At 43.1% G+C, this 17817-nt stretch overlaps 1 protein-coding gene across 3 annotated transcripts in view; it reads left to right on the top strand.

Annotated features, from left to right (window-relative positions):
- Nucleotides 1-17817, top strand: part of COL22A1 (collagen type XXII alpha 1 chain) — a 262270-nt gene that overhangs the window by 89057 nt on the left and 155396 nt on the right. For all 3 annotated transcript variants that reach the window (XM_075085891.1, XM_075085889.1, XM_075085890.1), the window contains one exon: nucleotides 13346-13457. In XM_075085891.1, coding sequence (XP_074941992.1) covers nucleotides 13346-13457 — 112 coding nt within the window. The remainder of the gene's footprint in view (nucleotides 1-13345; nucleotides 13458-17817) is intronic.

Below are 17817 nucleotides of genomic sequence, written 5' to 3'. Positions count from 1 at the left end.
TCCAGAAAGTCTGATATTTTAAAGTAATGCTTAATGATACTTTAAACAAAGTTCTTAGAGCATCCTTGTGGGTACCATGGGTTTTTTATCAGTAGAGAAATGAAGGCAAAAGAGGGTTTGACTCATCTGCCCTGAAGTATTCAAAACAACACCCCACTTGTAGTACTTATTATCTCTTACATTGCTGAATTGTCATTTTGGTTCCATCAGCATTTAACCAAGGATCATGACCTTCTATTAGTTGTGACCAGGCAGGAAAACACAATGATAACATTTTGCACCCTGAAGATGTGCCCTGTGTGGATTTTAATGAACCATTATATTGCATCAAAACAACACATGAAAGCTATTGAAAATGAATTATATTTTCTGAGGTTTTTTGAGGTTTTAAAACTTCACATTTGAATTTTTTGTATTTTAAATTAGACCTGCAGGACATGGGATTTGGTTGCAGAAATCTGGATGATCCCTAGAATTAAAAATGGGCTGAGCTCTCGTCCTCAACATTATCCACCAGAGGAGATAATGCTCCTCAACAGATGACTGCTGTTTCCAGAGGGAATCTGCCATAAAAGTAACGGAAAACCTGCAATGATTTCCATAAATGCTAAGAGAAATTAACCCTGGGGACAGATACTTCCAGACACTACACGACATTATACATCCCATACAAGCCACACTGGATGATGTTAATGGGGCAAGGAGGGAACATAAAGCCCTGACTCTAAATCCTAAGTAGTCACAGAATCAGAATCACAGAATGGTAGGCGTTGGAAGGGACCTCTGGAGATCATCTCGTCCAACCCCCCTGCTTGAGCAGGCACACCCAGAGCAGGGGGCACAGGACTGCGTCCAGGCGGGGTGTGAATGTCTCCAGGGAAGGGACTCCACAGCCTCCCTGGGCAGCCTGTGCCACTGCTCTGGCACCCGCACAGGGAAGGGGTTTTTTCTCATGTTTAGTCGCAAAGGTTGTGTGTATGAAGAACAGCAGAAATTGCATTATGGGTTGTACCACAGATTGACTTCAGCCTCTAACGCTCTTCTCCATCTCGGAAACCTCCATGTGCACGTGAGAAGAATGCCAGCGTATTTATGACCTCTGTGTTTTTCTGTAGGTCTGTAAAGGATGTTTGGGCATTTCATGGTAGAGGCACTGGTTGTAAAACTAGTACCCTACAATTATAGACTGCAGCGGCTGGGTTTAACTGTCAGCATGTCTCCAGCGTCCTGCGGTTTGCAGCACAGGGTTCACATTCCAGAGATGCCGGTGACTCACTAGCTAATTATAATATCCCTGGGACTATTTATATTTGCCCACTAAAACACGTGGTGGTAGGAGGAAATTAGAGTGTCCTGGCTGTTGAACCTGCAGAACGAGCACATTAGACCGATGTCCTCTGGGGTACAAAAGCGTTTTTGTGGTGCCTGTGTGATGGGCATTTTGCCCTCCCTTTGTACTTGGCATTCAGTATTGTCCCTCTCATAGTCTCCTTGGGAAGCCCCTGAGAGGCAAGTGCAAAATCCATGAATAGCTGCAGAGATTTGTAACGGATCACTGTCTTCAGACAGTAGATGCTCAGACACGATGGTCACCGGCAAAGACTGCACATATGCGGTGAAGCTGAAGCTGGCTATTCATGTGGACACCAGCCACTCTCCATCCTGTGTTATACGTGTATAGGCAGGACTGGATACTGGTGTGGAGGTGGGGCAGAAGGATGAAGCTTTGCTGTGCCGTGGCATTGCCACTTTGCTGTCACATTTTTCAGTGACCCCTCACTAGGCAAAGGTAATGGGGAAAGGGCTAAGGGCTTCTTATTTCTTCCTCCCCTCCACACTTGCCCTGGGAAGTTCCCCATATAAAAATTCATAGAGTGATTAGCACTGCCTTGAGTACTAATGTTCTCCATTCTTCAAGGATCTGGAGAGCTGAATTTGAAACCTGGTTCCTGAGACATATACATCTGGCTCTAGCTGCTGTCTATTGATGAGAAGTATATAGGGAAAGTAGTAGCTGACTTGTACCTGTAGACCCAAGGGTCATTTCAGCCTCCTGTGAGCTGGAGAAAATGGATGGACTTGTGCTGTGGGGTGGATTTGTCCCCTGGGCTGGTAGGTGGGATACCTTTGGTGCAGGTGACTTTAGCGAGTCCCTTTTAGCTTTGCTTTCTAGGAGTCTATGTACTGTGCGATAGCTAATCTTAACATTATTGCCTAGGTCATTGCACTTAAAAGATCTTTGAAGCTTTTCAGAGGTTGCCAAATGATTTACCTGTCTTCAAGGACATTTTAATATCCAGTAACTCCCAGAAAACTAGGGCAAGCAGGCAAATAATTACAAATAAGTCATCTGTGACTTCTAAGTGTAGTCACTGCAGTCCTGTGGGCTAACTCTAACCTGTGCATTAGATGTGCATTGTGGCATGCCCAGTGTCAAGATCCCCAAGTTATCTGGCTTGGGGACCTGTGGTAGTTTCTTTTGGGCTTATGTACCAAGGAATTTCCCTTCTACTAAAGAATGGGAAAGTAAAAGTTTCCCGTCACCCCAACGGGGTAGGGTGCCACCAAAGTGTGCATCTGGATTAGGAGCCGGGAAACACTCAAGCACCCTGCAGAGGATGCATAACCACTCTGTCACCAACGGAGCTGGGTTGAGTTCTTTAAATAAACCCCTCATATTTTAAATTAATATTTTTCCTAATATGGTCAGAGATGTAGCTATTACCCAGCATCATGGATCTCAGTGGACTTCTGGCACTGGGAATGACCTGACCGATGCTAGGCATCAGATCTGTGCTGCAGCAGGTAGCCTGGCTGAGCTGCTCAAAGACATCAGGAAACATGGAGGATGAGTGCTGAAATTACTTTAAATCCGCTACTGTGGGAAGAAAACAGGTAACAGCTGAGCGGTCCCTGTGAAAGACGTTCTCTGGTCTGACTCTCAGTGGTGGCAAATTCTGACTTCTGCGTTCGCATGTAAGACTTAACAAGGGTTAAGCATGCACAGGAATGTGCACATGAAGTATTCAGATCCACCTGCATATTAAAAAAAAAAAAATAAATCTAGACCTACAGGCTTTCTTTTTTTTTTAAACTTGTGGTATTTGCTTTCTCCCAGAAGTTAAACAAGCCAGGAGTTTTTCTTACTCCAGTGCATTTGAGGTTGATGAAAAGGAAATAAATTAGATTTTTTGACTATTCATAGCCCAAGAATAACCAGTCCTTTGGCTATAAAAACACTAATGGATTGGCTAACTATGAGGTACTTGCCAGATATTTCTTGGTCCAAATATTTTAGATTAATTCTACTTCAGAGACAGATTGCTGCGAAAGAGGAGCCTGGAGAAACCACCCCATAGACTCTTCACCTGTGCAAGCTTTATGGCCATTGTGCACACATGATGGGAAGAAGGTGCATATATAAATAATTTCAATAAACTCCTCTGGACATTTGGAATTAAATCAGTCTGTCTGGGGTGAATGCTCTCCGATGAGAGCTGTGGCCAGGTTTTAGTTTACCTGTAGGTCTAATCTATTTTGTACTGATCATCTGGCATATAGCAACCACCACAGTTTCTCTTGTGTTTCTCTCTTTAAGAGTAGTCTTTACCTGCTTTCATATTAGGCCTTGCTCATAGCACCTAAAAATAATAGGAATATTTTTATTTTCATAAACAACATGTTGGTGCGGTTTCCCTATAGCCCAGATAGCAACATTACAGGGAGACTCTTCCTCAAATACCTTTTCTTACCCTAAAAAATAATACTGGCCTTTCATACAAACAAGCAATAGGAACCGTTACAGGTTATACTGAATGTATCAGTCCTGCCACTCTGCTCTCATAAACACCCACTGTCATTTTTTCTTAGCTATATGCATGGACTCCTCTTGGGACCACTGTACTGCCAACAAAACTTTTATTCAAAGAAGTGTAGAGTCCTCCCCTCCCCACTGCTGTCCCAAGTGGTGAGTGTGCAGTTGTGCCATTTTATGGTTTTCCAGAGGAACACAGAGCACTTTAGGCACCGAGGAACTCAAAAGACGAATTCAAAATAGAGGAACTAAACAAAATCAGAAGCTTATACAAATAGTCCTAGTAAGTTCAGCTAGTGCAAGCCTATCTGGCGTACAAGGACATCAAAGGAATAATGAACCCCTGTTTAATCTTGTAAATCACTGGAGCAGGAAAGGAGCTGAAAGAGGGACCGTGGCACTAAGCCAAATGTCCATCACTGAGAAAATGGAGAACGACTTCAACACAGAAAAGCCTTCAGTAATGAGGCAAAGAGTTCAGTGTCAAAAACAGCTTTCAGTGTTGTTCAATATGCCACTTGCAAAACTGAGAGGCAAACAGGTAAGAGAGAATAAGTGGACTGTTGCAGATAAACAGAACAATGCATCACACAAAGTGGTGTGTTATTAACATGAGATCAGGTGATGAAAGGTGCTGCCTCAGAGGCAGCCGCTTTAGACCTGTATTTATTTCCTGTTTTTACAACAGGCTGGGGGTTAGATTACAACAGCTCTTTCCACCAGGTGGGAGGACTATAACAGTGTATTCATTTATTTGCTTGTGGTTTTGGCCCCTCTCTCATATTGGCTCATTGGCCTAATTTTCTTACTGGTTTTAAATCCCTTTTATCTTTCCTGAAGTGTTATCTTTCATTTCCTGTGTTAGGCTACCAAGTGCTATATCTGTCCCCTGCTTTTGACTTGAGCTTTAAGCTGATATTTCTGAAACAGGGTGGCCCCACAGTTCAACCTGGTAATCGCCTGCTCACCTGCCTCACTGCCTACCAAAGCTTGCTCCTTTTTGAGGTATAACTCTGTTATATGCCTCAAGCAAGGTTTCTGCTTCTCGTAATCCCAAAAGTGGACTGGTACTTAAGCTGAGATCAAGCCCTTTTTTGTGATCTGCCTGTGTGGCTTGCTCCTTTGCTGGGGCCAAGGAAAAGTTTCCCACATGTCGTGATGCGGCGGAAGCAAACCCAATCCATAAACCAACAGCCTGAGTGTTGGCGTCGTGTATCGAGGGTAAATCTGTTTTATTATTTTTATAAAACTGAGACCATCTAAAGGGTCCTCTAAGCCACCTTATGGAGTATCACCTAGAAGGCAGTAGGCTTGCTGGAAGATACCTTCTTCATGCTGGCGTAAGAGCTGTTTCATGTGCTTCAACAAAGCCTCATTATTAGCTTAAGCTCTTAGCTGCTGTCCTCACTGAAGTCCGGTGGATCTGGTGAGAAGAAATTCAGACCAGCATGAAATGCTGCTTAAATCCCAACTGTAACATCTGTGGAAAAAAGGGCAACCGGTTAATAGCAAGAACCTCTTTAAAACACTCTTGAGGGCCTTTAATCTATAGGCTTAAAGAAAATTTTATAGTTCCAAAATTCCCTTGCAAGCTGCTTGTAAAATATAGAAAATTAATTTTTTTAATGACTTGTGCAACCCCTTTAGTCAGTGCACTACTTCATGCAAGGCTTGGAGGCAACCAGTAAATCTCTCTGGTTTGTTCCTCCAGAGGTGCAGTGCTTAATGCTTTGGGAATAAGTCAGATAACCACAGCCGGATGGTACTGCTGAATCAAACTGTTGAGCTGGAAGTGCTAGATGTGGGGTGAATTATTCATGCAAAAAATAAGCTGCTGCTTTTTCTGTCTTTGTTAGAGAGGTGAACTAGAGAGGAATAAAACAGTACAAGGAGGCAGAATTCTTTTCCATCTTAAGTCTTTGGAAAGCACTTCTTTTGACAGCCAGAGAGAGTAAAAAGATTAGTCCAACAAAAGACTTTATTTCAAACCCCTTTTTACAATCATTCAAAATGCGACAGGTCTAAATAGTGTCTGAGCTGCAGGACTCTGACCTTACCTGTTTTCTAGGTTACCACGAGCAAACAAGTGACACCTGTGTACCCACAAGCATGCTGGGACAGTGTGAAGATTTAGTGTCTGGCTGCTTTGACATTGACCCCAGTGTTGTCATCACAGACATCTCACCAACCCAAGCAGCTGGTCATCAAGAAAGAGGAAAGGGGCTTTCTGACCGCCTCCTGCCAGCACACCAACAAGATGTTGAAGGATGATAGCACCAGTGTGCACCTCACCCCCTCCTAAATAGTACTTCTTGTTGCCAAGGGGTTCTGTGGTTGGGGCAGTGATATACTGATCTGGATGTAGGTAATTTTAAGGTAGTGGAAGAGCCTTAGAGATGGAGTTTTCAGTGAGGTCTTAAAAATATCCTTAATATCAGATGCTCTGTCAGCTCTTGCCAGGATTTCCTTTCCTGGGGAGAAAGGAATGTCAGGAAGAACAAAAATGCTGTAGCAGATGATGGATGCTATAACAATAACAGCAACACATGTTGAATAAAGTAGTAGGTTTTCCCTTCAGGGTTTGGACACTTTTACTTCTATCCCAGCCCTGAACTGAGACACATCTTGGCTGTCCAGAAGTAGCCGGTTTCAGCGTAGAGTGTTATGGAAGATAAGGATGCCAAAGGTTTAGATACAGTAGAAGAAAAATACCCCTCGTCTGTACTCTGACTTCAAGTAACTAATTACCAGGCATAGCTGGTTAAACGCACTATTTAAGTTTAGAATATGGCATGATAACGTGGTTTTTTTATGTTATCTTTAAAGTATATATTAGCATGAAAGTAACTAGGACAGGTAATAAAAATGAGGGCTCTTTATAGCAGTAATAGCCTTGTACACCATACTGGGGGAATTGAAAGGGGTGTTCAGGACCTAGTGAACACGCAGGCCCTTCCATGTGAGCACAGGCAGTCCATGAAAGCTTGACTTTCAAGACTGCAGAAATGCTAGGCAAGAAAATTGATAAGATCTTGTATCTGCTGAAAGGCTCCCAAGTGATACTGTTCTTCCTAGGAATTTATACACTCCTCTAGTCTACTATAAAGTTTATTGCCATTGACCTCCCTCTAGTAAAAGTAACATACGCTGTTTTATCACAGGCAATACAGATTGCTATTTTCAGGAGTCTCAGAGAACCAGTAGCTGGTGACAACCTCCCTGACCTTGGCTATTGGTGATACTCCATCAATACGTTGACAAGGCTGATAATTCAGCTGAGAGTTTAAGTAAGACCAGAGTATGGAGCATTTCCTGCAAAAGCTGCTTTGTTTGATATTAGCGCCTGAGGCTGGAAATCCCCCATAATAAATATTTTCTGGACACATCATTGAGGCGCTGATGTCCAGTGCCTTTCCTGATTGCTTTCTCATCTGCTTTCCACATTCCCCTCCAGGCCGTTGCCTCACCAGAAACGTTCACCATTAGGAGTGTCCCAGTGGTTCCTGCTGTGACTGTTACCTTGGGCTCCTTGGGAATGCAAAGCAGGAGACTTTTCTCAGAAGCTTTCCTCAGACTAAAGAAGACGTTAATGGCTCTGTCCTACTTTGAAAAGTCTTTCCAATCGTGCACAATGCTGTGTTTTCTAGCTATTAAAACTTCCTTTTTTTGCTCTGGTTTTCTGGGCTCGGGTCCTGTTTTAATTTGGGGCTTTTTTTGCCCCTGAACACGGGACAGACAGGAAAATCACAACAAGCACACTAGCTGCCACCATGTTGTCCATATCAGGCCCCTAAAGGAGCCAGGCAGAAATCCAGCTCATACTCAGGGCAACCAACCATGGCCCCTTCAGTCTGGTCTTGAAATAATTATCTTGAAATAAATGTTGTAGGACCATTGGAGAAGTACAGAGTTGTTTGATCATCCTTTGGCCACGCTTTAGGGTGTGGTTGGGTGCAGTGTGGACATCTTTCCTGTAGAAGAGAATCTGGTTGCTTATTACAGTTAGATGATGTAGAAGCTGTCCAGGGCCAAGTTTTGCCCATCTTTTCCCTGTAATGGGCAGATCTGGTTGTGTTTTCTGACTGCGGAAAAATGGGCTGCTTCCTGTAAGGCAGTTATTACTTGCAAGTAAAGAGACATTCGGCTGATTTGATCAGCAGAGCAGTGCATAAGAAATTGCTTTTCAAGTCAAGTATGCTGTTAGGAATCTGAGCTTCTCTTTCAGGTCACTATTTTAATTTTAATGTTAATGGACTAAAGCGTGCTGCATTTCAGGAGATGTAATCATGTTAGAGGGTTTCAGTGCCCCGTATTGTTTTAGTAGATATAATGGAGTAGGAGGCTTACGATCAAAGAGCATTATTCATCTTAAAAATTGCCATATTTATGGCATTACTGATTAGTTTATAAACCAACCAGGAAACCACACCTGCCCTGGTATACAAAAAAACACCTTTTAAATCAAAGCAGCTGAGAACAGGGAAGTCCCACCCTTTCATCCTGTGGTCGAGCATGGTGCAATGACTGGGTAACACTAGCTTTGTCCTTGCTAATTTAGGCAGGTACATTCTTTCCCCTTTCCCTTGTGGAGAGGACTGAGAAGCTACTTGTAAGATCTCATTTTCACTATGGCACCGACAGCGTGGCCCCTCCTTGGTGGTTGAGAATACAATGGATAGCCCGTATTTCTCCTGTCACTCCAGCCCAGAAGTGCTGTACAGCAGACTAAATGGCCAGCAAGATGTTTGAGGAAAGGTCTGAGCTGTTTCCAGTGCAGCCAGCCAGTGCCAGGTGAAAAATCCTGTTGGAGAAATGATTACAGCATCACCTATTTTTTCCATTAACATTGTGTTTCAAGGCTGAATTAAAAGCACCGTGCTGTGTCCCTCACAATCCCAGTTCCAGTCTTAAAGTCAACAGGGAACATACTCATTCCGAAGTGCTTCCAAGCACATGAAATAAACAAAAAAATAACACTAATAAATATTATTTTCTTCTCCTTAAGCTGAAATAACCTTAGAGGTGACTTTAAAGCACAAATTAATTTTTAATTTTCCCTAGATGTCTTCCTTGCAGTCCCACCTGGGCAATCTGCCTTGACTATTTCTCAGCTCAAATGACAATATTTTGGGTTTGCTTGTTTCTTCTCCCACTTAGAAATGGAATGGTATCTGTTCAAGGAGGCTCTTACAGTAAGTGGTCAGGATAGCAATCTTAGGATATTGCTAGTCTGAATTTAAAAACCTGCATCCTTTCTTCAGTCCTGGAGGCAAACGAAACGGTGTAAATATAAGTTATGTGTGATAAGTGAGCATTTTTTTTCTGTTTAGTTCTGCCTCATTCGGTGCACAAAACGGATCGCATTCCCTGTGAGTGGAACACATCTCACCTAATTTCGGCAGTCTGAAATGGAATTTCTGCTGAATGGAAGGAGGTGGGCACTGCCGAATAGGGATTCAGCCTGTCTTTAGATAGGTCTGAGACAGATGTGATGAGTCGTCCTCCTAGAGACTCCTATGTTTCTCTGCTGACCCACAAGGGAACCGAAGTAACCTGTATAGATCACATGCCTCCTGTTCAGACAGCTAAAATTAGTAGAGATGCCTCTCATCCTCAGCACAGTTCGTCATTGTTTGCTGTATGGCCTGATGCCACATTTTCTGTATGCTGCTGAAATCCTCCAGCAACCAACGTGTCCATTACCTCCATGGCTTTGGCTGGCAAGGGAGTATCTAAGAGTGGAGGCAATCTCACCAGCTATAGACCTTTACTAGGTGAGGTTTAGCATGCAACCTGAGAATCCTAAGCCCTCTTTATGTCAATGGAAAGGAACACGCACTTTTGGCATCTGTTTTAGTATGAGATTAATCTTTCCCTAGAAGCGCCTGTATTTGACTCTCCGTGCCTAACTGAATGAGAGTCTATGTTATTACCCTGTCTAGAGAACTGACATTTAGCGAGATGAACCCCATGTGAAGTGCTCTGTAAACATGAATTAATTTGTTTCATAGCTCCCTCTAAGGAAAGTGGAGGCAATATCTCAATTTGACACAGAACAAATTAATGGTGTGATTAAAACAAAACCATTTGCTCATTTTGAGTGTGGACTCTGACACATCTAGGGCTGAACTTTCCTGTGGACCTACATGACATTTTTCAAAGAACAACCCTCATTCACTCTTTAATGAAAAATATTTCAAGAAATTTGCAATTTGCCGATCCATAACCTGAATACAAAAAGTCCTATTATGATTTACTTGTGCGCTTTATTCAATCCTGAATGCAAATGAAATAGTCTAAGTTACGAGCATGACTTATTTTCATTACTGCAAGTTCTGCTTGCAAAATAGTTTTAATAACCTTGCATATGTTTCATGGTGTTATTTAGGCTTTCTAAACTGCATGTTGTGAGGGAATCTTAGGGCAAAAAAAAAAGAGATTGATTAAATCTGAGCCTTAACTTGTTTGCATTGGAAAAGCATTCTAGTGTGCACACCTTAGCAGTTGCTCTTGATGTGAACGTTAGCCTGCGTTGTCAGAGAAAGATGAGAATAAGTTTGGGTCTGAGCTAATGATGGGAAAACTTAGCAAGAAGTTCTTGTTACTGTATCTTGCTCTTGTGTATTTTGAGCAATGGAGCTTTATGAGCTCCATTAGATGAGAAATATTCCACAGCTTGAGGACTCTGGTGACCTGACATTACGACATCACTTGGGCAGCAATTCAGCCTTCACTGTTCACAGCTCAGCTGCTGTGAATAGTTAACAATTTCTCTTGCCAGTCAGTGTGGTCTCTTCTTACCAGCAACACTCAGCTGCCTTCCACATTTCTGTGGTTGCTGTAGATAAAGGGTACGTACCGCATGGTGAGATGAGCTGTGGGAGGGTTTATATGGACAGGCCATACTGTTTTTTATGTGATAGCCAGGAGGGAGCTCTCATATTCTGGTAGGGTCTGTTTGCTACGATTTATAGCTGCAATCGTGGCTGATTACAGTATGTCAGGAGAGTGTATCACTGGAGTTGTTGCAGAGGTGATTATGAGGTGGAGCCACGAGGCCCTGGAGCATCTTAACTGCCTTATTTGCCCTCCTGAATGTCCAGTAATAGCTGAAAATAGAGTGGACAGGAGGGAAAAGCTGTTGACAGCCAGGAAAGTTACTGTAATAGAAAAGGCCTCAGCTTGGCACCAGGCAACAATTTCTGTCTTTGCAAACAATTAAGATTATATTTCCTCAGAAAAAAAAGCTATTTCTTTTGAAAAAGCTCCATGATGGAAGTTTTCTGTTTTATTTGCTGTTTGCTGTCACATCTTGATTTGCCTCAGGACTGGCCCACAGAGGTTTGTTTGCATCTATTTATTCCTTTATATTTGAAGAATAATATCATTAGCTGGGTGCCTTTTCCTGTTACATCTGTTTTCAAGCCCTGCTGTGGCTTGCAGCCTCTAGGTTTTGAAAGGTTCACAAAGGCAATTAAGAAACCCAAGAATCTTAGGGCCTAAGTTCACCACACAAAAATGTTTATCTATCCTATAAAAGTTTTAGGAGCTCACTAACTGAACAAAGTTTAAAACACTGCCATAGTTTAAAATCAATTTACCAAAATAAGCTAGTATAATATCACCAGTTTTGTGTGCTAGAATTACACCCACAGGAGCTAATTTGTGTAATTGTGCATGTGTGAGGGAGAGAAGAGGTTGGAATAGCCCACATGAAAGAAAAACAGAGGTTGTCTGCTCAGTCACTCTCAGCCTGGCTTTTGCAGTGTCTCTGCCTCTAACTCCACAGTGTGTCTGGTTCTGGGAGTGGCTCTTATTTTGGATGTGCATCACAGAATCACAGAATGGCGGGGGTTGGAAGGGACCTCTGGAGATCATCTCGTCCAACCCCCTGCTTGAGCAGGCACACCCAGAGCAGGGGGCACAGGACTGCATCGAGGCAGGGTTTGAATGTCTGCAGGGAAGGGGCTCCACAGCCTCCCTGGGCAGCCTGTGCCCCTGCTCTGGCACCCGCACAGGGAAGGAGTTCTTTCTCATGTTTAGGTGGAACTTCCTGTGTTCCAACTTGTGCCCATTGCCCCTCGTCCTGTCGTTGGGCACTATTGAAAAGAGCCTAGTCTCATTGTCCTGACACCCACCCTTTAGATATTTATAGGTATTGATGAGATCCCCCTCAGGCTTCTCTTCTCCAGGATGAATAAACCCAAGTCTCTCAGCCTTTCCTCGTAAGGGTGATGCTCCAGTTCCCTGATCATCTTGGTAGCTCTCTGCTGGACTTGCTGAGCAGTTTCCTGACCTTCTTGAACTGGGGGGCCCAGAACTGGCATCCTGTGGAGCCAGTTTGGAGCTAAAAGCAGGATGGTTCCATCCATACAGTGCTGCACCTCCAGGAACTAGATGCATTCAGGAGCATGGCACAACTGTACCCTCGCTGTCCTTGGCAGGGTTTAGCAGCTGGGACTTCATGTCACAGATGTTCGTTGTGGCTGGGACCATATTGACTGTGGAGCTGTGTAGACCCACGTGTGTGGTTTATGCTTGAGCTAATAAGCCTTGTCAGAACAAAGTCAGAAGCTTTACACAAATGTCTGCAGTCAAAGTTAATAGCTGATAATCATGACTTGATTGGAATAAGTTATATTAAAATTCTCTAAAGAATATATGTAGTCCACTGTCTTGGACTAGCAGTTTTCAGTAAAGACATGGACCTATTAAGGTGGGTCCAGAGGAGGGCCACAATCCAGAGGGGTGGAGCACCTCTCCTACGAGAACAGGCTGAGAGACTTGGGGTTGTTCAGGCTGGAGAAGAGAAGGCTCCAGGGAGACCTTGTCTTGGCCTTTCAATATGTAAAACGGCCTTATAAAAAAGCTGGAGGGAGACTTTTTACCAAGGCCTGTAGTGACAGGACAAGGGGCAACAATTTTAAACTGAAGAAGGAGAGTAGATATAGGTTGGAGATAAGGTAAACCATTTTTTTGATGAGGATGGTGGGACACTGGAACAGGTTGCCTAGAGAAACTGGGGTTGCCTCATCACTGGAAGTGTTGAAGATCAAGTTGGATGGGGCTTTGAGCAACCTGATCTAGTGAAAGATGTCCCTGCCCATGGCAGGGCTGTCGGACTAGACAATCTTTAACGATCCTGTCCAACCCAAACAATTCTATGATTCTATGGTTCTATAATTCTATGAAAAAGTGTTTCAGTCTGCACCTGTGCATTTTTCTACATAGGGATTAATGAATTATACAGCATTTCCAGGGTGTTGTGGCAATGCAAACAATGACTTGATTTCTGGAGAACTCTATTCTAATCTCTTCAGGACTTGTTACAGTTTGAATTTATGCTTCTTTTTGAGTTTTTGGACTAAGCAGAATAGACCGTGTCAGAATCTTGTTCTGGCTTTTCCCAATAAGAACAAGGTTAATCTCTGAAGTGCTGTGTTTGTGAGCTAAGATAACTACCTAAGTACAGCTGAAGACATGTCCCACTGCCCGATCAATGGCTTATATTTATATTTCCATTATGGACAGGATTTGACCTGATGGATTCGTTCAGTGTGAAAGAGATTTTTGGAATGAAAGAAAATGGAATTCAGAGTGCTTATGTGCGACTTGGAAGCTTTCCTGTTGTTCAGCAAACTGAGTGAGTACCCTGTTTTTTCACCTTATTTTCATCTGAGCCTCTGCTTTACATTGTTTGGTTCCACTAGGTTAGCCTTGTAGTAGTTATCCAGTACCTACACATATATTGCTGCTTTGATCCTTTCAGTTCTGCTGTCACAGAATCTATAGAATGTGGTCAGGAGCCTCTGCAGCAACTACAGGCTCCGTCCTGGTGGAGTATAAGCTGTTCTCAGTGTACCTCAATGGTTGTGAGGGGCAGTATCAAGAAATTCACAAAAGAAATTAAGGCTTAGTAAATAGCTTTTAAAAGGAATATTTGGTAGCAGTCCCACTGATATATATATATGCTAATTGTAAGAGACCAGTTCCTAGTAGATGTTGTTATCCATGAGCTAATATGAGTTTTGGACCCCTAAAAGAATGAGCAATTTTTAATCCTGTGTCAACATGGATTAAATCCTTGGAGCCTTTTATGACCTGAGGCTGCCAGTTGTGTCATAGTCTATCAGAACAGTTTCTCTTTGGGTTGTCATTTGAGTCCTGCTAGCATTAGCCTTGAAAAGAGTGAGTGCATAATTTCACTGAGTAACCATAAGCCATAGATTGAATTGTCATCATTAACATTTTTGCAGTAAATTTCTCTGTGCTTGTTTGAACTTCAGCTTAAAAAATCAATAGTAATTCTTTTCCTTCTTATGGATGAGGGCTGTTATTTTTTATTCTGTTTTAGCTCTTTTACTCAGCTCAGTGCATCTTTGAGACTGTCCCATGACTTACATTTGCTTGATTTCACAATATTTCTTTCATCCTGGAGCCAACCTGGATTGATTTGCCCTTTTCTCCTCCCCCACTCTCTCCATATAAACACACAATCTTTTTTTTTTTTTAAAAAAAAGTATAAATATGATACACTGAAAGGAAAACTGTTTGCTCTAAAGTCCATAAATTATGTCAAGTCCCAGAGTAAGTAAATTCCTGATCTGGGAGAAGGCCAGCCAACTAAAGACACCTTGGTCTTGATAAGTAGTATATAAATAACTGGGGTGTGTGGCAAGGGGAATAAACCCATCTTGCTTGGCTCACAGCAGTCTCTGGGTAGAATCTCTGCTTGCTGCGGCTTGTAACAACTAGTGGCAGTGTGGTTTAGCACTGTAAAGCATTACCACCAGGGCTACATAGAGAGAAGCCCTTGAAGTGAAGAAGTCCAGTTTGCACTTCAGAAATGCTAGGAATGATGATCTACTGAATCTGATACTATGACAAATAGGACTAGTGCAGTCCTTGTGTGTATAAGCAAGAACTGTCATGTATGAGCTGACTACCTCCATATCAGGCAACTCAGTCACCACTGCTGGGGTGTTATGTCCAGTCGTTGTTTCTATCAGTAGATAGGAATGGGGTGAGTGAAAGTTTAAATACTGGGAAACCCGTCTAACTGTCAGAAATTCAAGCAGTGCAGTGTAGTCAGGTAAAATTCAGAAGTGTTTAGCAGCTGAGGTGATTGCTCTCTGTAAGAACCCCTGGGCAATCAAAGTTTAGCAAAGGCTCTTTGGTGCTAAGGGTAGTGGTAGATTGAAAGTCAGTGGCTTAACTTTCTTAATTAGTAATTGAAATGACTAAGCTTCCTTTTGAATGATTAACTGAAACATGGAATTAAAGAACTTCTGTACTTCCAGCCTTTTGTATTTTTACTTCCATACTCCTGTGGTTTGGGAATGAACCCAAATGGATATACCACCATGGTAGGCGTTCGCGTATTTCGTTCATTTTAACCTTTGGATGTCAGGATTCAGAGAAGGTGCTATATGCACCATCACTGTTCACAGAAAATGCAGTCTTATAAAGCTGCACAAAACTGATAACTGGAATAATAAACAAAACAAAAACATCTGCCCGGTCTTGCAAATAACCTCAAGCAACATTTAACAATTGATAACAACATCTCATAATTAGATACAAAATCATTAACTGAGTAATATATGTAATTGACTTTATCACCTGCTTAAAGGATTTGTATCCTTTTATATAAGCACTAGTACTTTTACAAAGTGCCAGCTTAGCTGCCTGGGAAATGTGCCTATTCATCTTCCGATCTGGAGCCTACAACTATGACCTTTCTTCCCATTTGTGATGAAGCAGCCTGTGATGGTTTTGTGAACAAGCAAGCACAACAGCCAGGAAAGCGGCTGGATCAATGTACTGGTCACTGAAGGACTTACAGGTCTCTCTAGCTGGCTGAGGGCTGCTCCCTAAATCCAACTGGTGCTTCTCCCCACTCCTCAGGTAACTGGGGCCGTCCTACTGTTGCTTATGGCTCTCCAGTCAGTCTTCTGGCCAAAGCTGTGCCCCAGGTTTCTGGTTTGGGGAACTAAAACATGTTTCTCATTATTATCGTCTTGGCTAATGCCAAGCTTTTGTCTTACTGTCCTGTTCTGTTCTGCATCTATTCCCCCTAGTCCTGGCTCCAAAGCTGTCCTCCTGCCCTGTCCATCCCTCAATTTTCTCTTGCCTGATCTGGGTCCAGCCTGGCTTGGTCCTCATCCCAGCTGCCATCTCACAGAACTTCCTGATGCTTGGCCTAACTTCTAGTCATGATCTGTTTGCTCTTTATATTGGTACAGTGTTGTCTTCCCCAGTTTCTGAGTCTTGGGGATTTTGGGGCATGTATATCTTGATGTGTTTGTCTGGAGGCTTTGGCTCCTGACATCAGCTTTGACTTCAATTACCTGCGTCGGGTTTCTCCATGAGCTCTTGCCCTGATTTCATCATTTATTCTTCAGAGAAGAAAATTCTACCCAAAGCTGCCAAGACATTCTACACTAAACATGAAACCTGTTGAATGTTTCCTTGTTGCTTACTTCTTCTCAAACTTATGTTTCATATGAGGAAAGGCAGAGACTACTAAGGTTCTTCAGCTTGGAGAAGAGAAGGTTTAGGGTGCGATCTTATCCATACAATACCTGATGGGGAGGAAGTAAAGAAGATGGAACCAGACTCTTCTCAGTGGCATCCAGTGACAGGACAAGAAGCAATAGGAACAAATTAAGAACATGAAATTCAATCTGAACGCAAGAAAATCCTTCTTTAGAGTAGATGATCTCTAGAGGTCCCTCCTACCCTCAATGATTCTGGGATTTGCGATTCAGTGCTGCACCCTCTCCCACTCTCTGCCAGGCCTTTCCCTCAGTCTTCCCCCATACCAGAGGCAGCTGTTAGGCCTGGTATGTGGGCTGTCCCAAAATTTATCAAAGTGCTGGGGTTGGAAAAAGGCCAAGATGCTGTACTGAGGTCAGGGGTGAGAGACATGGCTCCTTGTTCTAAGGAAGTGGTGAGAGCAGGCTTCCCAGCTGAAGGATCTTGCTGTGGTCCCTATCTGATCTTGTGACCTCTATTGCCAGACAAGTGCTTGTTATCTAGTAAAGGTTGGGGGCTGAACTACTGGAAAGCAGCTCTGCTGAAAAGGACCTGGGTCTGCTGGTGGACAGTAAGTTGACCATGAACCAACAATGTGCCAAGAAGGCCAATGGTATTCTGGGCTGCACTAAAAGGAGTGTGGCCAGCAGATCGAGAGGGGTTATCCTCTCCCTCTACTCTGCCAAAGTGAGACCCCATTTGGAGTACTGTGTCCAGTTTTGGGCCCACCAGTTTAAGAAGGTCAGGAAACTGCTCAAGCAAGTCCAGTGGAGAGCTACCAAGATGATCAGGGGACTGGAGCATCTCTCATATGAGGAAAGGCTGAGAGACTTGGGTTTGTTCAGTCTGGAGAAGAGAAGACTGAGGGGGGATCTTATCAATGATTATGAATATGTAAAGGGTGGGTGTCAGGACGATGGGACTGGGCTCTTTTCAACAGTGCCCAATGACAGGACGAGGGGCAATGGGCACAAGTTGGAACACAGGAAGTTCCAGCTAAACATGAGAAAAAAATTCTTTAATGTGAGGGTGCCAGAGCAGGGGCACAGGCTGCCCAGGGAGGCTGTGGAGTCTCCTTCCCTGAAGACATTCAAACCCCACCTGGACGCGTTCCTGGACTAGTGTGGGTAGAGTCTCCTACTTCTAACTAAGTAAAGGAGATGAAGTTTGGCAGAGGTGGAATGACTGAAAGTTTTTCTGGTCTTTTAGAGAAGAAAAGACTGAGGGGAGAGATGATAAACATACAAAAGGCTGCAGCCAAGAGGTGGGAAGAATTTGTTCACATGGTTCCTTGTGGAAAAAGTTATTTCAGGAAGACTAAACTGCATCAAGTGAGATATAAGATAGACCTTTTTTGTAGCATGGTGGATAGTGAAACACAGGGAAAAATTGCCTAGGGAGGTTGTATCTGTTCTATCACTGAGGTTTCTGAACTAAAGGCCAAAGAAATGTCTGCCAAGGCTGTA

This window comes from Phalacrocorax aristotelis, chromosome 2 (assembly GCF_949628215.1).
Source record: "Phalacrocorax aristotelis chromosome 2, bGulAri2.1, whole genome shotgun sequence".
NCBI lineage: Eukaryota > Metazoa > Chordata > Aves > Suliformes > Phalacrocoracidae > Phalacrocorax > Phalacrocorax aristotelis.
The sequence above is the reverse complement of the archived record's forward strand: the minus strand, read 5'-3'. Positions and strand labels throughout refer to the sequence as shown.